Source organism: Pseudonaja textilis, chromosome Z (genome assembly GCF_049901715.1).
Source record: "Pseudonaja textilis isolate UNSWEBS1 chromosome Z, rPseTex1.2, whole genome shotgun sequence".
NCBI classification, from domain to species: Eukaryota; Metazoa; Chordata; class Lepidosauria; order Squamata; family Elapidae; genus Pseudonaja; species Pseudonaja textilis.
This window is the reverse complement of record NC_142008.1, coordinates 71674514-71698047: the sequence shown is the minus strand read 5'-3', so window position 1 is coordinate 71698047 and position 23534 is coordinate 71674514. Positions and strand designations below refer to the sequence as shown.

The window sequence follows — 23534 nt, the reverse complement described above, 5'->3', positions numbered from 1 at the left end:
CCAGTTCGAAAGTCACAGAGAGGAAATAGTACAGGCTTTGGTATCAGAAGCTCAATCAGCAGGCCAAATAAGCACTCGAGGCCAAGCCAACCGCAACCCTGACCACCTGGAAAACAAACTGACCATGGAGTTGAAAGCAGCCCTATTAACCGATCCCTGGTTTGTAGACCATAAAACCAAATCAACAATGAATGGACTGGCTTGGAAAGGGACTAAGCTTTATGTACCCGCAAACCTAAGACTAGTGGTACTAAAGCATAGTCACGACTCGTGGTTGGGAGGCCACTTCAGGTTCTTAAAAACCCTACATTTAGTCAGGAAACAGTTCTGGTGGCCAAAAATGAAACCTGATGTCGAGGACTATGTAAAAAGTTGCTCAATTTGTGCCACAATGAAACACAGAACTGGAAAAACCCCTGGTCTCCTCCAACAAGTAGCTGAACCAACACAACCATAGGCCCACTTTACAGCCTGTAAAAGATTTTCATCTGCAAAAAAGCTTGTAAAACTGTTTGTGAATCATATTTATAGACTACATGGAGTACCTCATAGATTAATATCAGACAGAGGGGTACAATTTGCCACAAAATTTTGGAGGGAGTTCTTGAAATCTATTGGGTCCTCCCAAGGGTTATCCTCAGCATTCCATCCGGCCTGTAACGGAGCAGCAGAGAGGGCGAACGCCTTAGTGGAACAATACATTAGATGTTATGTAAATTATCAACAGAAAAGCTGGGCTGAATTATTATCCTTTGCAGAAGTTGCTTATAATAATGCAGTACACGGCAGCATGGGATTAACTCCATTCCAAATCAACACTGGCATGGAATTCCCAATGCCAGAATTACCTAGAGAACCTCCTACATCCATGTCTGTAACAGAATGGATGAACTCATTAAAAAAAGGTTGAGAAAACACAAAAAAAACTTTAACTGAAGCCGCAAGAGATTACATAAAAGCAAGCAGACAAACATAGATACCTCCAACCACCATTTAAAATAGGAGACAAAGTATATTTGTCAACCAAATATCTTTGATTGAAACTTTCTAGTAAAAAACTGGGACCTAAATTCTTAGGTCCATTCCCGATTTCGAGAATAATCAATCTGGTCACGGTCCAATTAACTCTTCCACGACTATTAGGGAAAATTCACCCAGTGTTCCATAGTAGTTTATTAAAACCAGCTAGTACATCAATGATAAGACCAATACCAATCGCTCCCCCACCCCCTTTAATCATACAGGGTGAAACACATTATGAAATCAAAAAAATCCTCGATTCTAGATTATACCGAGGACAATTACAATATTTGGTTTTATGGAAGGGTTACCCTGTATCAGATGCTACTTGGGTCAAAAGTTGGGATGTACATGCAGATAGATTGGTTAAACAATTTCATGAAGAATTTCCTAACAAACTGAAAGGTCCTCCTTGGGGGGAGGGAGCGTTAAGTTATAACATTAACCCGTTTGTATTTTGTTCTTTTATGTTCTTTTAGGAGGCAAATTTTCTAAGGGGGGACACCTGTCAGCTTTGGAATCCCTATTAAAAGCTGCCACACTGATACGGAGGATGGAAGGGGAGGCTGTTGGTATTTGAGTAATTTTTATTAGACATAACCGATACGTAAGACTATCAAGGTCATTCTTTATGGCGTGGGTGTTGATTGAGTCTTGTGGGAGGTCTGGGAGGAAACTTTAGTTTCAAAATCTCACAGACATCCCAAGTTTTTTGTTTTAATAAAGCACTTTGAGAATATGCCTGTCTCGGAATTACTGATTAAACCTAACAATTTCTGGAACCCTGACAGGCATCCCTCATAGTAGAACCTGAGGATCCAGTGGTGGGATGGTAGGATAGGTACGTGGAGGTATGCTTCTGTCAGGTCTATGGATGTTGAGAAGTCGCAACCACCACCACCCCAGATGCTTTCCAGGATTGATTGGAGGGACTGCATCTTGAATCTCCTTAATCTTTTCAGGTCCAGAATTGCCTCCACCTCCCCCCACCCACCTCGAGGCCTTTGGGACTACAAATAGAATAGATAGCTTGAATGTCCAACAGGTGTTGGATTGTGGCCTCCATGAGACCTCTCTTTGACCCCTCTTTTTTGATATGGGGCAATGTATGAAGAATCTTGGGGGAGTGGAGAGAAATTTTGAGTGTGAGGCCCAGTCTCATGGTGTTTAGGACCCAGGTGTCTGTCATAGTGGCCTCCCATTGATCTGCAAATAGCCCTAGGCATCCACCAATGGGAGGGTTGGCCCTGGGGTCACTTGTGGTGATGGAAGGATGACCCCCAGAGCCACAAAATGGTCTCTTTGTCTGGAATTGTTATCTGTTCCTATCCCAAGATCCAGTTCTATCTGGTTCGCAGTCAGTTCTATGGGGGTACGTCCTCTGGGAGCAGCCCAATCCAGTGTCTGTTGGCCAAAAGGAATACCTGCGAAAGTAAGGTGAGAGGCAACCATTAGCTCACCTGTATAAGGAAGGCAAAATCTTTCTCCTGTCCTTGGTTTCCAACAATATGGGCTCGATAGCCTCTCCAAATAGCTTGCCACCCTTGAAGGGGGCAGATGCTAGCCTCCATTTGGATCTTATGCCAGTGACAAAGCCACAGCAGACAATGGGCCATTACCAATGATGCAATGGTCCTGGAAGCAAACTTGGCTCCATCTAGGGTGCATCAGCTGAGAGCTCTGTTGCTGCTATCAGCTTGCTGATGTCCTGGTGGAGGCATTGGTCATCAGGTGAAGCTCTCTCTTGCATCTAGCAAAGCCAGAGTAAGGGGACTCTATTAAAGAAGGAAGCGGTCGTTGTTGCCTTGACAGCTCAGGCTGCTGCCTGATGAGCCCTTTGAAGGGTCAGTTCTGCCCTCCTATCCTGTTTTCAGAGCCTTTGCCATGTCCTGAGACAGAAGAGTGGAGGATATTAAGGCTGCCACAGGAGCATCTACTATTGGTAGTTGTAGCTCCTCAGTGAAGTCTGAAGCTCCATTGGAGAAAAAAATTGTCATTCCCAGTTGGGTTGAAGTATGTTCCTGGGTGAACCCATTGCCTCCTGACCACGTCGCAGAACAATCGGGGTGAGGGGATCTCCTCACTCCCCACTGTTGGTTCCTAAAAGGAGTTCATTTGGATCTGGCAGCCCAATGCGGGCTCTGCTGCACTTAGCTCAGCTCCCATGTTGGCTGGGGTTTTGGCTTTAAACAAAAGTTATTTAAATATGGCCGGGTGAAAGAGTCCTGTAAATGCTGGAGCGTTGGGGCCAACCCCTCATCCTCTGAGAGTATTAGCTCTCTGTGGTCTTCATCCCGAAAGCCAATCCCTACTCTGTAGGGATGAAGTGGGAGAGTGAGGTTCCCTGAAGTTAGCCAAATCTTCCTGAATCTGGAGTCTCAGGTGTCTATGCTCTAGGGATGAGTCTGATGTCACAGAAACAGCTTGGTTTCCTTTCTGCAATGCTGCAGCAATTCCTGCGATACCCTGCATTATGGAGACCAGAAGTCTCATCTGCTCCAGTCCTTGCTTCTCTCCTGGGCTGAGCCCTGCCACTCTGGGGTAAATATGGCCTCTGGGACCGAGTGCCTCTTTTTAAAATTAGGATCCCAATGACTTTTTGTTGGCAGTCTATTTGATTGTGGGCCAAAGGGATTCTCATTGCTGGCTTTTATAAAGATCAGCTGTGGAGATTGTTCTCTGGTACCATCTGGTGACCAAGTTAGGGAGTCTCCTGCTTCCCAACTGGATCAGCCTGCAATGAATAGGAAATGATAGGATCTCCCTCAGGGAAATCTGCCTGTCTCCGTCGCTCAGCTTGCCTCTCAGCTTTGGAGATCTCTTTCTCCAGCACCTTGTGTCTCCTCCGGGCATCCCTTTCCCTGGCTTTTCTGGAATTTCATCTAAGATCAGCAACTCTGCTATTCACTGAAAATCATCCCTGTCTCCCTTCCACCTCTGGGCTTTTGCTTTACACAGAAAAAAGTGTCATTGCTTAATGAATCTGGAATTAAAAACAATACAACTCTTAAGAGCGACTGAACTTTGCTGGTGTAACTTGGAAGAAATGTCATGGGGACAAGTGTGTATGCAGATAATAGGGGAAAACTTTCGAAGTAATTATGTCACAGGTCCTTTAACGCTTTGAGAAGAGCTGCATCAGGCATCCCAATGTGCTTTACAAAGTATCTCCTTCAAACATTTTTCAGAGTCTTCATGTTTATGTTACAAATGTATAATATTAATCAGTTATTTTGATCTTCTAATGGAATAAAAAAAGTGTGGACAAATAATAAGGATGAGCCTTTGTAAATGGAATGGAATTGACTGTTGATACATTTCCAAAAAGCTGACTTATCTTAAAGAAAACCAGCCGAGTAGTTAAAGAAACAACTTGCTTAGCTCTATGGACAGAAAAAAAACAAAATGTATTGTAAGTTATCTCTTACCCACCTTCTAGATGTTCTGTTTGGGCAAAATATGAATTTGACCACAGGGTTATTAATATTTGCAGAGATATCATTTTTATTGAACCTAACACTTTCTTCCCTACATTTCCATTCACCAGAGCAGCTTATACAAGCTTATACTCTGTTCTCCCCAAAAGTTTAAATGTTTTTAGATGGAGTTATCACTATATTGTATTATAATGTTCTCTGGGTTAGAATAGTTGGAACCCTTGCTAGCTTATATTTTGTTATAACTAACCATTTTGCCTATCATTTTATATTTTTATTGTAGATTTGCTTTGTTTTTATACTGTGAGCTGACCAACCTGGAGTTGGGTGGCCTCTATGTTGAATTAATAACACTTTTTATAAATCAAATACAGAAATGTTAATTTCAAGTTAATTATATTAATTGAGAGAATGTACTGCTGGAACTTCTGTTTAAGCATTTTTCCCCCCCACAAAAATCAGGACTTCTTGTCTTCAATATTTTTTCCATTTAGAGAGGGCTTGCTTAAGAACTTATCTTATGTAAGGTAAGGGGAGCATGGATGTTATAGTATGTGTGAATAATCTTGGGAGACCAAAGGAAGAGTCACAAACTAGACAATGGTCAGGCAAGTGGCAGCTAACTACGCAGAAGGAATGGGTGCTTTGCAAATGTCTCCAAAGAGACCCTTTCTAATTTCTTGAACTGTAAAAGCAGCACATGATAAATGAAAATAATTTATTTACACTTAAAAAATTATACAGAGATCTTTGCTTACAAACAATCAAGAGTGGTGTAGGAAAATATGTATGAAAATATTATAAAATGATTGCATAGTAATTTCTGAAGTTACATCAATATTTTGTTCAATGAACAAGCTTCAAATATTTCTTATGTAAGTTTTTGAAATACATTTAATTAACTGACTGATAAAAGCTCATTTGCTATAGATACAAATCTCAATCATTTTAAAAGGCATGAATGGCTGCTCAATTGTTAAAACAAGAATGTAGATCCCTATTTCATCAAGATGTACCATACTTAAAGAAGATAACTATGATAAATTAAGCCAACAAATTAAAGAAGATTTAGAAAACTGGGGCAGCCTAAGACTTTCATTAACTGGTAGAATATCTACAATCAAAATGAATGTCCTACCAAAATTGTTATTTTTGTTTCAAAATATACCCATAAAACTAAACCATTTTTTTTAGAGAACTGAATCAAATAACATCCAATTTTGTGTGGCAAGGGGAAAAGCCAAGGATCCAATTAAAACTACTACAGGAAGACAAAGAAAGGGGAGGATTCAGCTTGCCAGAATGGGAGATCTACTATCAAGCAGCATCACTGACCTGGATTAGAGATTGGATAATATTAAAAAATAGAAGAATACTGCAATTAGAAGGCCATGATCTGTAGCAAGAATGGCACGCATTCCTATGGTCTGATAGGCCAGGCACACATCATCACTTCCAACAACATAAAATTAGGCAAGCATTATTTAAGATTTGGAATAAAATTAAAAATCAAATATATATAGAAATGCCAAATTGGTATCAGATCTAGAGGTGATAATACATCCAAATTTGTTAAAACAAGGGAAAATTGTTATTTACAAAGATGTTATAAATGAAGTTGAAGAGCTAAAATCTAGACAAGATTTAAAGCAACAAGGGATGGATTTAGAATGGTGGTTATACTTATAGATCCAATCGAGGTATGGAAATGATAAAAAAAGAATGGGGGATTAATAGGCAAGAAATGGTATTGAACAAAATTCTCTTGGGGCCAGATGACAAATTAATGAGGAAAACCTATACATTTTTACTGGCATATAAATAGGAAGATGAATAGATAAAAGAGATGATGGTGACCTGGGTTAGAGATTTTGGACACAGCATAAAATTGGATCAATGGCAAACATTATGGGACAGGAACAAAAAGATTATGCTTGCCACAGCATACAAGCAGAATTTATTTAAAATGTTTTACCAATAGCATCTCCCGCTGGCTAGGCTGGCTAAGATGTATAATAATCCCCAAAATGTTGGAAATATTTAATGGAACGAGGCACATATTATCATGCATGGTGGAGCTGTAAAAAAGCACTAGAGTTTTGGCACAGGATTGGGAAATGGTTGAAAGAAATGATGGGATTTAAAATAGTCCATAGACTAGAATGTTTTTTATTAGGAATTATATAAAAAAAATAAGGAAGAACTATATTTGATAATATACATCATCTCTGCAGCAAGAATGGGTATTTGCCCAGAAGTGGAAAGAGAAAGAAATTCCTAATGAAGATGAAGTAATAAATAAAAATTTGACTTGTGCTGAAATGGACAGGCTAACACTAGAGATGAAAAATAAGGATTAATCGGAGTATTATATAATTTGAAATAGATTTTACTATTGGTGGACACAAAAAGGAAGGGTTCAAGATTGAAAAGAATTAAGAGGATATCTGTGATCATGAGACTTAAATAATACTAAGAGTGTTAGAAGATGTAAATAAAGATGAATAAATGTGTGTGTGTGTGTTTTCTTAAGTTTTCATAGGTACTTAAATGTATGGTATTCAGCTTTGTTCGGGTATCTTCCCACGTCATTATAGTTGTGCTTTTAAAGTTGTAGCAACGTTTCGGCAGAATCTCATCTGTCTCACCTGACTAAAGTACTGACAGCCAACGGCTTCCACAAAAGCAAAATCACTGGCTTGATCCACAAAAACACATTGAGACATAATGGAGACCAAGAAGATGAACAGACCTATGGAACATCTGTCCTGCCCTACATAAGAGGTACTACAGACAAAATCAGTAAGATACTACACAGGCATCACATTAAGACTGCCTTCAAAACTGACGGAAAAATAGCAGCCATCCTAAGAAACCCCAAAGATAAAATTGACCTGGAAAACCAAGGCACATATGAAGTCCCCTGTGCACCATGCCCTGCCACATACATTGGACAGACCAATAGAAGAATAAGTACCCGCCTGGATGAACACAAAAATGCAGTAAAAAAGCTGGAACACACTTCCTTACTAGTCCAACACATGAAAACCATAGGTTATAGCATCGACTTCAGTGGCACCAAAACCCTAGCCACTATAGAAAACCCCAGCTACAGAATTATCAGAGAAGCCATAGAGATTGAAAAAAGACCTGAAAGCATGAATAGAAGAGATGACTCCACCAGACTGTCAATTATCTGGAAGCCTGCACTCTCAAACAAAAAAATCTCCACACCACAAGCCAGCCAAACACCTGGGCACAAACAGACTCCCCCTGATACACCCAGCTTAAACACACCCCAACCAGGCACCCAGATGAAACCTAGTTTCCTAATAAATAATAGCCGTCCATTTACTTGGAGCCAAGCCGCACTAAAAGCCTCCAATACAGGAAACACAATATTGCTAGCCAATCAAGACAAAAAAAGCTACAAAACAGACAGAAGATATTAGAAACACCAGTCAAGCAGAACACAGCAAATTCCAAGGCCAATAAACACAGACCAAGACTCCCAACTAATCAGGATGAAGAAAAAACCATTCTGGAACAGCGTAGGCGAGCACCAAATTTAAAACAGAAATGGCTGTGAAAGTCTGACTCACAGATGAATACTATACAGAAGCCTGATGAGATTCTGCCGAAATGTTGCTACAACTTTAAAAACACAACTAAAATGATGTGGGAAAATACCCAAACAAAGCTGAATACCATACACACACACACACACACACACACACACACACACATACACACACACACACATATATATATACATACATATATACATACATATATATAAATGTACAAATGTATATAAGATATATATTCTATTATATTTCACTAGAACGATGACCAAAAGTTGTCAAAATGACTCCACCACGTTCAATGTTTGTTATGTTTAATAAAAAATTATATTAAAAAAAAAGAATGCAGATCTAAAAATTATTCCACCCTCTGGAAAATAAAACTATTTTGATAAATCAGTAGCAAAGAAAAACTCAGAGAACACTTTATTTAATTCAGAGATAAAAATATTTGGGAAATCACCATTATATTATCTCAGTTTTAACAAACACATAATAATTTAGAAATACGATGCGTCTAAGATGTGTACATTGCAATAGGAATCAATCCAGCTTGATGTATGCCAAAATATATATAGCATGCATATTGTCATGGCAGATTTATGTACTAAGATGACTAAGAATCAAATTAATGCTGCATACAGACAAAACTCATATGTATGAAATTGACAGATGGAAGTTACAGAGTACAAGGTGCCGGGAGGTTGAATAATTTATACATCTAGGGCTAGTTGTTTTTCAAAGGAAGCATAATGAAAAGGTGAGCAATCTTTAAGGTCTAAGGATTTAAATGGATCTAAGTTTAAATGTCTATAAGCCATGCTGAAAGATGTATTCCTGTTCTCAAGTATGTTCTGGTTCACATGATCTTCCACTTAAATTCAGGTGCTTCAATCTTAACTTAAAGGTAGTAGTATTAAAAATAAAATATATATTGAGCATAGACTTCCCTAGAACCTAATGTGTCACTACTGTAAACTTTATTATTCATAAAAAGACAATCACAGTACTCTTATTAACATTTGAACAGACTATGTTTTTTTAATTCAAAATATATAAACGGAAACAACCTTTAGTTAGAAATAAGGCTCCCAAGGCAATGTATGCTGTTACACTAAAAACATATTGCTCATACAAGTGGAGCACTCAATTATTGCCAATATCCATCCTCATTGCAGCCCCCTTAAAATCTTGTTCACAAGAATTGATTAACTCTTCACAAGAATGTAGGATGTTGCATGGAGCAGTTGAAGAGGAGGTAGAAGAGAAGAAATTAGCTAAAATCAGATGCCTCATAATATTTTTATTAGTGAAAATTTATCATTGTATATAGCCCAGAAGGTGAAAACAGACCATCATTCCAGAATGAAAATAATCTAAGTAAACACTCTGCCCAGGGGTGAATTCAACCATCTTGCACCACCTCGGGAGAAGTGGTAGGGACGATTTGAATCGGTTGGCCCCACCTATGCCTGCCTGCCTTTTTCCTTTTAGAAACTGAGTCCCACCAAGCCATGTCCACTGAGCCACACCCACAGAATCAGTAGGGAAAAAATTTGAATTTCACCCCTGACTCTGCCCACAAACAAATGCCTTAGGAATAAAGCAAATATGTGACAGAATCTTTTGAAACACAATTTAGAAGACATACTGTATATTTGTTTTCATCAATCAAATTACTTCCTTTTACCAAAAATATTTCTTTAGTTAAAGGATTCCTAGAGTCACAAATATGGTTCTGGCTGAACAAAATGTAAAATTAGTGGGATTTTAAAAGGGAATGCCAGTAGAAAGATAGAAAAGAGAAGAGGCTCGTTGTAATCCTAAACCCTGTTTCAACAAATCCAAATAGCCTGAATTGAGCATGTGTACCAGATCTTTAAACAGGGTGTACCAATTCTGGGCTATGGCACATTCCATTATGAATGGTTATGATTTATAATGGAATGACATGGGTGGGTTTTTATAATCAGAAAAACACACTGACCTTAACACTACACAGGTGGAGCAGCATAATGAATCGTCAATTGTAAGTGCATCAATTCCTGGAGAAAAGTTTAATGAGGTTAACTTAGTATATATCCCAAAATAACACAGAAATATCAAAAAGAGACATTAGATACAGAGAGAGAGAGAGAGAGAGAGAGAGAGAGAGAAGAGATTTGTTCTCGCTCAGAATGTATTTTGCTATGCCAATGTACATCCATTTATATTTAGGTCATGTGAAAAATTATTCTATTTATTTTTTAACATTTTCCTCTTAGGTTATTGCTGCATAGTTCAATGACAAACCAATAAAAATTGTATTATTAAGAATACAATAACTTAAAGTAGATTGAAAAAATAAAAGTTAAAATATAATTCATGAAGATGAACAAAGGTTGGTAACAAATGAAGGTTATCATCTGAAGTATTATTAGTTACATATTTTAAAAAGATATTACATATGCAGGACATGAGAGCATCATCATGCAATTTACTTTAATTCTATATTCCTTAATATTTGTATTTAGTTAAAAGTAATATTGCTGAAACCATTTTTGTCTCTTCTTAACTGGTTTTATAAGGAAATAGGCATAATGATAGTACTTTCCCAAAAAAAAATTAATATTAGGGAGATAAGATATTCAAAACTGAAAAGGAAGGAATCTTACATTTTATTTATAGAATGAGTAAGATATTTTTATCTCTCTCTTTCTGGATTATAGCCTTCCTACCACCTTAGGTGATAATTCAGCTCTTTAAAAAAAAAAACTGCTGCTCGCCTGAGCCCCAATTCCCATGGGAACAATGCAATATAATGAAATGGATCATTCTAAGACTTTAATGCAATTGTTACAGTTATGCCTTCATTTCATTTGCTCTTGTATCTTGCTTATAGACAACAAGGAATAAAACTTTCCATCTTGTGGACTTTCCTCCAAATATCAGTATATAATATCCAAAATTCCTTTGAGATTTCTGACTTTCCTCTGAGCATCAGATCAGGAGAATATTGCTGCTGCTGATTAGTACCAAAATAAAAACAAGCAAAAACATAACAAGTACAGTTAATGTGTCTTAGGTTCTTAGTGGACAAAATGAATAATTTATACATTTTGAAATTAAAATGGCCAAAGGAAAATGGGATAAACAACTCCAGTGCAAACCTAACTATTTCTAATGGATTCTGAAGGAATCTTCTAAATATATATGGTCCAAGAATTATGTTTTTAACATCTTCTAATCTATGGTTTTTCGGATACATCCTGGGATTTGTTTCCTGTGTATCTCTGTATATATGGAGACAGCCATATACATAGAGACATAAAGTCCAATTGCCTAAACTTCAGTGAGTGTCAAGTTATAAATGAATATTCTCATGGCTCAGTTTTCCTTCCTCCCCCCATTGCTTTTCTCAATTTTTATGGAGTCTGAGCTTTTCACCTATAACTGCATAATCTCAGTATTCCCATGCTCAGTGTTTGTGCTTGCCACGAGTTTAATGTCCATATTTCATGGAAACTTTCCATGATTGCTTGAATCAAGTCAGAATAAAGGCTTAAAATAAAATTTTAGATATATGAATGACCTACTGTATTAGGGAGAGGCAGAAAAAGATACATATATAAAAATAATAGATATGTGAAGAAACTACATATACATACAAATGAAATGATATACAAAAAAGAAAGAAAATGGTACAAGGAAGATATATATTACCTCACAAGTGTTATCAGTGTATTTCTGTTTACTTAAGTAAACAATTGCCTTGCAATTTGAGGAGGAAAAATCAACAAATCTTGGTACTACTCTAGAGGCATCAATATTTTTAACTCTCATTTCCAGAGTTAGTTTAAATAAGAGTAGAGCAAAAGTAGCAACTTGGTTGCTTACAATTGGAAACACAAAATAGTTCAATTTTTCAAGGTCAAAGCTTTTAGTTCATCTACCATTAATAACTTGCCCTTGAACTCATTGTAAATGGGCAGTGGACGACTTAACGGAATAAGATCTACTACTTGATCAACATTGCAAGGCAGAGAGACATTGTTCAACAAGGAACTTATTTTTAAAATCCCTTTGAGATATTTGGAGGGCATGGTTTGCAGGTAAAGGAGTGTTAACCAAGTACTGGAAGAGGCTTCCATGTTTTTTATACTGATGATACCAAAATGAAAATATACTATGTGGCATCCTTGTCAAAAAACCAATCATTAATATTTTCTTTGTTCCAAGACCTAAGTTCTCCCAAAAGGAGTAGGGAATATATTTGTGAAAAGGGTTAAAAAGGGGTGGGCAATTAATTTTCCCAAGGGGTCACATGCAAAATTGGAGCTGTTGTGGAGATTTGAAAAATAGGCATACACCAGGGGCCAGACAGAGACAGCCAAAGGGCTGGTTATGGCCATGCTGTAGTATGCCAAGTCCATTGATTCCTAGTTGCGTAACAGAGAAAGCAGAGTTTGGCAAGATGGGAATCTGGAAGGCTACCTTGTTTCTTACAGTGCCTCAAAAATGCAAGATATAACTAACTATGTCAATCATCCAGACCTTGTTGATGATCCAAGCCCTGTAAAGAACCTTGGAATACTCATCTCTAATGATCTAAGTGCTAGAGCCCACTGTAACTACATAGCCAAAAAGGCATTAAGAGTTGTTAACCTAATCCTACATACTTTTTTCTCTGATAATATCACACTACTAACTAGAGCATACAAAACATTTGCTAGACAAATACTCGAATACAGCTCATCAGTCTGGAACCCACATTACGTATCTGATATTAGCACAGTTGAGAAAGTCCAGAAATATTTCACAAGAAGAGTTCTCCACTCCTCTACTTGTTGTAGAATACCTTATGCCACCAGACTTGAAATTCTAGACCCAGAAAACCTTGAATTACGCCATCTTCGATCTGATCTAAGTATGGTACACAAAATCATACATTGTAATGACTTACCTGCCAATGAATTCTTCAGCTTCAATCATAACAACACAAGAGCACACAATAGATACAAACTCAAGGTTAACCACACCAAACTTTGCAGGAAATACGACTTCAGCAACAGAATGGTCAATGTCTGGAATACTCTACCTGACTCTGTGGTTTCTTCCCCAAACCCCAAAAACTTTAACCTTAGACTGTCTACTATTGACCTCAACCCTTTCCTAAGAGGTCTGTAGGAGGCGTGCATAAGAGCACCAATGCGCCTACCGTCCCTGTCCTATTGTTTTTTATTTTTCTTATATGTATCCTTTCATGTATTTATAACTATGTATATACTTATACCTATTATCTTGTAAGTGATTGACAAATCAAAACAAATAAATAAAAAATAAACAAATAAAAATAAATAAAATAATACTGTTTTTATATCTCATGACAAATGAAACTTTTGAACTTGCAATACTTATTATTCATATCTTGAACTGAATTGAACTGTGCTGTTCTATTTTGACATATTATGTTTTCTTGCTAGATCCTCCAGTAGCTTTTTTTAAAAGAAACTAAGCTCTTTATTTTTTCATATTTTAGAAAGATTAACAAATATATAATGCAGTAACAACTGAGGTTCCTTACTAAATGTGGTCACAATTTATGAACAATTGTTTAAATGATTCAAAATTATAATCCCGTATTTGCTCCAAAGCCCTTAAATTCTACTACTGAACATATATTTCATGAGACCTTAAAAAAAAGTAAATAAGCATATACAGATAAGATATATTAGGAAGAATATACTGTTAAATTTTTGGAATTTATAATCTGGAATTTCTATAATCAAATAATCTTAGGCATTATACAGTTATAAAAAGATAATAATTGCTTAAAACTGTTCTTAACGTTTTTAAAAGGATATTTTGCTTCTATATTAAAAAAAAAATGTGAGGTTTTCTTCTAAAAAAACAGTAAAAATTTAATTCTCTCTCAATTGGAAAAAGATAGCTGACTGACTTTTGACTTACCCATATGATTAAAAACTATGATTGGCAATAAGTTATATTAATTTCAAAACTGAATTAACCCTCAATATAGGTAGATATAAGCAAATAAAAAAACCCAGGGATGTCTCCCTGTTTTACAAATACTAAAGCAATAAAAATAAAACTGCAAAAAAGCAGATATGTGCAGAAATTGGATCGAATATGATTAATTCTAGTGCCAGCTGAAGCAAAACCATCCCTAGCCAACATTTTTTTTTGCACTTAAAAAAAAAAAGAAAACTGCTGAAATAGTTTGGTGCAGTTCAGTGAAACTGCAGTTTTTCACTAAATCCAGTTTATCTGATACTGGCATATCAAAATCTGTGAACTGTCCCAATAGTTGGATTCATCCTCCAAGTCAGCAAAAACAGCTGGCAGTTTTATTGGATCAGCAGGGAACATCAACTTATCATCTAAGGTTATTTTAATCCAGATAACTTCACAAGAAGCAATGCAGAACGATTAAGCTAATAACTCAATTGGGGAGTTATTATAATTAGGAGATTGAGTATAGAGCCCCACAAATTGAGAAGTATTTTCAGAAATTCTGCAGGAATCAAATAAATCCCCTCTTCCTTTACCATTCTTAAGTTGATTTAATTTGAAATTGATGGCAGATGTTTGGGCTGGGGGGGCAGGGTCACAAAGTAGGAAGCATGGGCTATCATTTCTAGCTGACAAATAGGACATAATGGTGGATGGTCTGTTCCTTCCTTGTGGAGATGTAATATTCCTTTCTCAGCAAACTAAAAAAATTCCAGAAATATTGATATTATGTAGGCAGAAACAACACAAGCCTTGCTAAGACACATTTTTTTTCAAACCAGGGTTTTATGATTTTATTACAGTTATTCTGTACAAAAGAGGAGCTGCACTTTATAAAAACCTTCATGTAATAATTCCTTGCAAAATATTTAGGTTTCCCTATGCATACTTCGCGTGCTCACAGACTGTTTTAAATGAGAGGCTCTATGAAAATTTAGAAGTTGGATAGCAACAACTGCAGATTTCTTTGATCATATGGATTGAATACACATCTGGGTGAAGGGTCTGGGAGTGCTGAGATGGACTTTTACCTTTTGGGATTTTTTTTTTAAATAAAGTTTTATTGAGTTTTAACAAAACAAATAAAACATCTTGTTTGAGTACAGCATGGTTCCGGGTTATCACATTTCCATACAGACACAATTTCATATGCATATTCACCTTATGTATTCAACTTCATATCTTATTACTCTTTTTCCAACTTCTCCCTATTTCTCCCTTTACTTCTCTTAATTTTCTTTTATGATTATCTCATTTTCTTCTTATTCAATTGTATTTCTTTTACCTAAATTTCTATATGTTTTTATTCATTGTACTTATACTTTCGTCTGTCTTGTTTACAATTTCATATGTTCTCATCCAACATTCTTAAGAAGCAAAATTCCCCTTATGATTGCCAATCGAAGTGCAACACCTTTAAATCTTATTGTTATTATCATGTGAAATCTCATTAAACATTGAATTTGTGCATTCTAAAATTATAACATTCAAATTGCTAATATCTATTTTATATCATGTAAATCTCATCATTCAGACTCTGCTTGGTACTTCCCCTTGAAAATGTAAAAAGAAAAATTCTAAAAAACATAGCAAAAACAACACACACACACACACACACACACACAACATTACTAAACAAAATAGTTATTCAAAATCATTCTAATACTGGTATGAACCTTGTAAATCTTTCACGTTTCTTTTCAATATCTATCAATCTTTGAGAACAATTGAAATGTTTCCCTCCCTTCTTCATTATTACTTAACTGTTAATAAGCATACCACTGGATAGTCATACAGTTTTATCTTATAAATTATTTACTATTAATAAGCAAAATAATTATTCAAATTCATTCTAATAACTGGTATAAATTTCCTTATAAATCTTTCACATTTCTTTTCAATATTTTATCAATCTTTAGAAACAATTGCAATGTTTCCCTTTCTTCATTATTGCATTAATTATAAACATACCATTACATAACAATACAGTTTTATCTCATAGATTATTTACTTATTTCATTTCTAACTCATTACAGTATTCTACTGTCACAACACTATTTTTGTACCTTTGCAGAATCCTCACTTTTAACTTAATTTAATCATTGTCTCTGTGTTTTCTGGCTGAACAAATACCTTTAATCCTAATACGTTTCCCCCTTTTTCTTTATTTCCTGTTTTTGTCCCTCGTAAGTTCTTTCCCTTTCTATCTTTCCCCCCTTTTTCTAATCCCTTTTTTTATACCCTTCTCTCTCTAATTTTCCCTTCTATAGTTTTCTTTTCTGCTTCTCCTTGCTGTTATATTTCTTTTTCAGACTATTTTTCTTTTTGGCTGTTTCCTTTGATCTCAAACTTTTAACTCCTTTTCCCCTTATTACCACACTTTGCATTATTTGATCATTGAAAATGGCTTCTTCTTTGCCCGCCCTTCTTCTTGCTCTTGAAGCTTTTCCTTTTGCTTTTCATAGTTCAGGATCTCCATTTCAAAAAATTCAAAAGGATCGGAAGAAGGCGGATCCTCCTCGCCAACGGACGGTAGATCACAACTCTCTGCGGCTATCATCTGTGCTCTTTCGTCGGAGAGCCCCAATCATTTTGATTAGGGGCTGAAACTGCCTTGGAGGGGCAGCGGAGTAAGAGGAAGCAGCAAGCCTGATTGTGGGGAGCCGCATCTCCCCCCCCTGGGCTTGGTTTTTTTTCCTCCTGAAGACTGCAGCGGTGGTCTAAAATGGCCACCCCGAAGAGGACGACTCAGCTGGACTAAGATTTGTGCAGGAGGGAAGAAAGAGGTAGATAACATCTGAACCGGGACAACTGGGCAATATAACTAAAAAAAAGTACCCCGGGATTAAGGTAACATAGAATTTTTAAGAAAAGAAAAGTGAGCGGCAAAATTACAAAGGGACAGAGAAAAAAAATATATTTTTGACAGCTAAATGGGGCTTCGAACCGGGAAAGGAAGAAGCTGGAATTAAAGATTTAATAAAATTGGATTAAAATAATTTGGGAATAAACAAATATAAAACTAAAGCTGGACTTAAGATTGTCAAAGAAGAAGAATAACAAAGTTTACAAATTTGAGACTGGACTGTGCTGGAATATTGAGGTTCGAAAAACCTTAAATAAAAAAATAGGGGAAAAAGGTGAAGACTTTGTATAATGGAGAGTGTCACCTTTTGATAAAAATTTGGCTCAAATAAAAGGGAAAGCATCCTGTTTTTGAATGAACTGGTGTGTATATAACATTACAGAAATATTGAAACAAAGTAAGAATTTTAGAAAGTGAAAGCAGAACCAGAATAAAGGAAAAAGCAAGGAAAGATTGTTTGTGGGACTGATTGACATTTTTGGTATAAACCCTGGACTGGAATAACTGAGAACCTTAAAAAACTGAAAGAAGAAAGAAGGAAAGTAAAAGTGGTTTCTTTTTGTGGACTTTAACGATCATAAAATATAAGAATGATGATATCTCTTTGGGAATTAAAAATGGAACTTAAAAATATGAGAGAATTACTACAGGAAAGAGGCGAATCACTTTGCTCTGTGCTAGAAAAAATGGAAATGGTGATTGAAGAACAAGAAGAAAGATTTTCAGAGGAGGAGGAATTGACTCAAGGAGAAGACATTTTAAATAGACAATTAACACAAAGAACGCTGCAAACAAGTGGAGAAAGAAGGAGGGTTAAAAAGTTGAGATTTAAGAAGGCAATTAAAAGAGGGAATACCTGTGAAGTCAGGAATGGCAGGAAGACTCAGCAGAAAAGGGGAAAGGAAGATATTAAGAAAGAGAGGGATATAATTTGGAATGAGAAAAGATATGGGAAAAAGAGGGGGAGGAGAAGCAGCAAGAAACAGACATATGAAAGAAAGAAATACAGAAATAGTAAAATATTGAAAGGAAATTGTTTCTTTACAATTAAAAGAAGGAATACCTGTGAAGTCAGGAAAGGCAGAAAGGCCCAGCAGAAAAGGGGAAAGGTAGATATTAAGAAAGAGCGGGATATAAACTGGAATGAGAAAAGATATGGGGAAAAGAGGGGGAGGAGAAGCAGTAAGGAACAGGCATGTGAAAGAAAGAAACACAGAACTAGTAAAATGTTGAAAGAAATTGTTTTTTCAGAGATAATGTTTGATGAGTTAAATAGGGGATTCTGCAGGGTGACAAGGGGTAATAAGAATATTTCTGCAATTAAAAATATTTAAAAAATAGGGTAATATAGATACTGATAACTCTTATTAAAGGGGGGGAAAATATGCTGTGGAATTCAATTGAAAAGACATAATGATTAATGGTTTATTGGGAATTAAGATGAGGGAATAAAGGTATATTCTAATCATTAAGGTGTCACACTCAAAATAGTAAAAGGGGGGAAACCTATACTTGTTCTTTTTTCTTTTTGTGTGTGGGTGTTAAAACTTGTGTTAATCTAGAATTCAGAAAAAAAATGTGTAATGGAAAGGGAATATGACAGGCTAAAGAACCAGCTAAATTAATAGTTTAATATAAATTATTAAAAGCTAGGAGATACATTGGTAACCTCATTATTACTACTATTAGGCAAATATATATTGTTTATATTTATTTTTAAAATAAATATTAAAGGATTATATTTGAAATAATTGAAAGATGTTTAGATTGAGATTAATGAAAGAATTTAGAATTAAACTTTATTATTATTATTAGGCAAACACATATTGTTTATCTTTATATTTAAAAATAAATACTAAAGGTTTATATTTGAAATAATTGAAATGAAACAAAAAGATGTTTTGATTGAGATTAATGAAAGAGGCTAGAATTAATGTGTTTATTTCTCTCCTTACTGAAAATTTGGAATGGAAAAGGTAATAATAGAATTAAGCATGCATATATCAATATATAATTGCTGTCATATTTGTATGTAAAGGTGATGACCCGAAAATATGTTGTCCACTAAAAAGAGATTTTTGTTTTTAATGTGAAAAACTGAATAAAGTTTGTTAAAAAAAAAAATTCAAAAAAAGATCTTCCTCCCCTTTCTGCATCTTCTTTCTGTTTTTTAAGACTCATCTTCAATTTCTCCAGGAGTGATGGCATTTTAAACACTTTTGAACAACCATCCGATTGACTTTAAGTAAAAACAGAAAAAGAAAGAAAAAAACAATGCCAAAAACTTTTTTAAAATCACCAAATGATCCCAGACTGTTCCTGTTTCTTTCCTTTACTTTTCCTTTCCATGGGTTACTGTATCTTTTAATAAGATTTCAGTTACAATGTATCCTTGGGAGTCTTTTCAAAGTTTCCCTGTTAATCCTCTTTATTTTTCCAGGTGGCACTCCATTTTTCCATTATTCCAAGTCCCATCCTTTTGCCTCCACTCTTCTTCTTTTTAGGGCTTTAAAAGGACCAAGAAAAAATCTTTATTCTACTTTTGACACTTAGATTTCAGCTTAAGGTTGCCTATTAGTGTCAAAATAGATCAATATAAATTTCTTTCCATACCATTTGTAATTGTCAATATAAAGGTTAAAAAAGGGTTTTTAACCTCCTTTTCTCTCTCCTTTGCCGCTTAAAGATCTTCTTTCAGAAGTATCCTCTAGGTACTTTTACATTCAGGTTACCTTGCTTAGATGTTCTCTGTTGTTTAGCCCGGTCTGTCCTGCTTTCCTCTTTGTCTTCCTCCTGCACAATCTTATCCAGTTGGGTTCTTCTTTGAGGTGGCCATTTCTGACCACCACTGCAACCACCTTCAGGGAGTTTAGACCAGCCAAGGAGGAGAGATGCGGCTGCCCTCCAGTCAGCTAGCAATCCCCTCCCTCTTCACCACCTCTGTGGGGTGGCTTCAGCCCCAAATCCAAAGGATCGGGACACTCCAGCGGTGAGCACAGATCAAAACCACGGATGATCGCGGATTTTGGTCTGTCGCTGAAGAGACCCAAACAGGAAGTTCATCTTTTGGGAATTTTTATATATTTAAAAATTATATATATGTAACTCTAATGCTTTACATAAAATTGAGAAACATGAAAAGAAAATAGGAAAAAGGAGGGTTTGTATGATATATTAAAGCAGGGGTTCCCAATCTTTGCTGCTTGGCAGCCTGCTGAGAGGGAGAGGGGAGCTAGTGGACACACATGCAGCTCAATCTGCGTAAGCAGTGGGTTGGAACTAATGCACAAAATTGCTCACTGGCCCATGCAGATTGAACTGCATTCTCTGTATTAGTATAAAAAAGAAGATGAAAGGCAATGAAGGGAAAAGAAAACTACATAATGAAGCAATTTCCAATCTTCTTCACACGTTGGTACAAGCATATTGCAATTTCCACTCTAAATTACGTATCATAGTTTTCTTTTCCTACAAACCTTTTTAATCAATAAATCCCAAAGTCACCAATTCTACTTTATCCATTTTCAGCAAAACACATATGGAGGAGTTTTCAGTCTTTTATAAAAGGAATTATTACTCCCTTTTTGGGAAATTAAAAGTACTGTTAGAAGTGAATCATCACTACCTAAGTGAGGAACTGGACCCGTGATGGCGAAACTATGGCACGCATGCCGGAAGTGGCATGCAGAGCCATCTTTGCCAGCATGCAAGCCATCACCCCAGCTCAGTTCCACTGTGCATGCGCATCCCGCCAGCCAGCTGATTGTCAAGTATCTGCTGTGCATGCACAGGGGGCAGGGGGCATGTGGGAGATGTGTGCTCATGCACAGGAGGCTGGTGGAGCACAGAAGGGTCACATGTACATGTGCAGGGGAGTGGGGGAAGCACAGTGGGTTGCACATGCATGCATGGGGGAGCATGGGGAGGTCACGCGCACATGTGCAGGTGTAGGGCAGGTCATGAATGCATTGCATTATAGGTGCAGGCATGCATGTGCTCGCACATGCGCACTTTTGGCATGCGACAATGAAAAGGTTAGCCATCACTGAACTAGACACTGGGTTGCATGAAGTTAACATAGAATTGAAGGTTGTTGGCCCTCTCCCTCCCAGAAAATGATATCTCAATATCGCCTGGGTATGACCCAAGTAGAATCCAGAGTACAAATTCCATATTCAGTTGGAACAATTTATATGTTTGTCTTTAAACCCATAGTAGCAATATTTTTGTCTATCTCTTATATTTCTGTAGTATGCATAACAGAGCTCAAAGACAAGTTTGGACAAGACAAAAGCGTTTCACTCTTCCTTCAGTATGCATTTTATTTTTTTAAGAGTTACATTAATAAAGCTTTTTTCCACATTTGATAAATGATAATGGCAAAATTAATGTTGATACTTTATATAAATGAAGTTAATTTTTATTTTATAACCCTAACCCTACTATATAGCATAAACATGCTATATATTCACATATAAACAGTCAATAACTAAAGCAAAAATATGTATGTATGTCTCTTTGAAATGACAAAAGAATTAGTACAGGTGATAGCGATAGCAATAGTTGATGTCAACTATTGTCCATGTGTGAAATAATATTTTTCCTCAATCCTGGCTTTCAATTTCAAACCTTACCACAGTACATACATTGCATCAAAAGACAGACCCTCCCTTGGAAGAGTTCATTACGTTCTTATCACATTTGCTACTTTGCTTTCAAAATTCCATTCAATTCTTCACACTGTCATGCTGTCTTTCACAATGACATCAATATATGGTTAAAGCTTTTATATGTATAAAAAGGAATGGATAGAACAATAGTGCTGCTATCTATGGAGGTCTAGAGAGAAATGTTAAGAAAAAGAATTGAAAGTGCAATAATACACAGCTGATTACTTTTAAATAGAACTTCAGTGATGCACTCAAGTGAATCATTAAGAAAGAAGTATTAAAATGTTACATAGGTATTTATATTTAAAATGGTAGATGGAAATTATTCAAATCTAAACATTCAATTTTTTTCAGCAATTATATGTCATGTAGGCAAAGGGCACAATTTTCACACTAACCTACCTAAAAGGGCTGAGACTTTAAAATGGCTCAGCCTGTCCATCCATCCTTTTGATTTCTCTAGCCTCTTTTTCCTTTTCCTCCTGCTCTTAATTCATGGACTGTTGGCAGATGCTCTCACACTCTCCTCTTGTTCACGCCTTCTGCCATATGGCCTGTGTGTGCTTGGAGCAGCCTAATCCACTTTCTCTTGAAAGCCATCCGCTTCATTTCTCCTTCAAAAACCATTCTTTTTACAGAGAACTCTCTTGGTTTGTTTTTATTTACACCATGTCAGATATATATTACTTTCAAAGAGGCTTCTAGGAAAAGAAAAAAATTAAAACAAAATGCCAATTAAATAATTCCACAAAGGGGCAATAAGAACAAGTTAGTTATACTTTACATGATGCAATCTATTTAATGGAACTGTATACTATAAGTTCCACTGATCTGAGCAAAGTTCACTTAAGAAAGAAACACAACCTGGCTGGAATAGACTAGGAAATGGAATAAGACAAAATGCCATGGCCAGCTTGTCACTGCCAAGTCACTTCTGCCAGCAGTCAGATGAGCAGCCAGAGAGTAGATAGGCAAAAAAGTGAGTGGGTGGGGAGAGCACAGAGTGCATTGAGATGGGTGGCATTTTCATTACCCTGCCACATATGCCACCATGCCAGGCTCTGAATGGAAGAGACCAGAGACGGCAGTGGTGGCAGTGAAGTAGGTAGTGGGGAAGAGGCAGCACTTTTTCATACCCATTGCCACTGCGCCAGACTCTGAACCAGGTGCAGTAGCAGTGATGCCATACTTGAAGCTGCTGCCAATACTGCCACTGTGGGGGGCATTAGTGACATCTCCAAGTCCAACATGGCAGCAGTGATAATGACAGTGGCTCCAAGCCTAGCACAGCGGTGACAGAGTATGGAAATGGGAAGCTCCCTGCTAACTGCCTCAACTGTCAATGCTGCTTCTGTCCCTGGCCATTTCCACTGCAAGCCTGGCAGAGCAGTAGAGGAAGGGTGTGTGAAAATGTCAAGCCCCTGGCTGCCACAGCTCTGTGTCTCCAGCCCCAATGCATCTGTGCCCACCTGCTTGCTCACGATCCCCCTGGCTCTCCCTTTGGCCGCCCATCATAAGTTGTTCCCTGAGCAAGTTGCAATGTGGAGTTGTTTTGCAGCAATTTGGTGGTGTAGGTTGGTAGAGTCAAGTTGGTGATAGAGAGTTGGCCATGGAAAGCTGGCAGCAACAAGTTATCCCAGACCTGTTAGCAGAGATGCATGAATATGCATTGCCTCTGTAGTGAGGTAATGGAGAGGGAATGACATAATGTATTCTGTATATCACAACAGAAATACGTAACTGTAACATTTGCATAATGACATAAAACATATGTCATCATTTTGACATTATCTTAACCCAGGGGTGTCAAACTCAAGGCCAGTGGGCCGCATGTACTCTCTACTCCCTCTCTACTCTCTACCTGCTCTACCTGCATCACTTCAGCCTGGTCTACCCAGTGCAAAGATGAAAGATCAAGCAAATATAGCTTCAGCCCAGTCTCCAA

The 23534-nt window shown here is 36.8% G+C and overlaps 1 protein-coding gene across 8 annotated transcripts in view; it reads right to left on the bottom strand.

Moving 5' to 3' along the window:
* HECW1 (HECT, C2 and WW domain containing E3 ubiquitin protein ligase 1) overlaps positions 1 to 23534 on the bottom strand; it is a 329622-nt gene that overhangs the window by 269337 nt on the left and 36751 nt on the right. Inside the window, exon 2 of one of the 8 annotated variants that reach the window (XM_087915428.1) lies at positions 10029 to 10086. The exons of 6 other annotated variants lie outside the window; for them this stretch is intronic. In XM_087915428.1, coding sequence (XP_087771554.1) covers positions 10029 to 10055 — 27 coding nt within the window. In that variant the 5' untranslated portion in view covers positions 10056 to 10086. Of the gene's footprint in view, positions 1 to 10028; positions 10096 to 23534 lie in introns of those variants that run through there. One more of the 8 variants, XM_087915427.1, reaches the window with a different exon arrangement.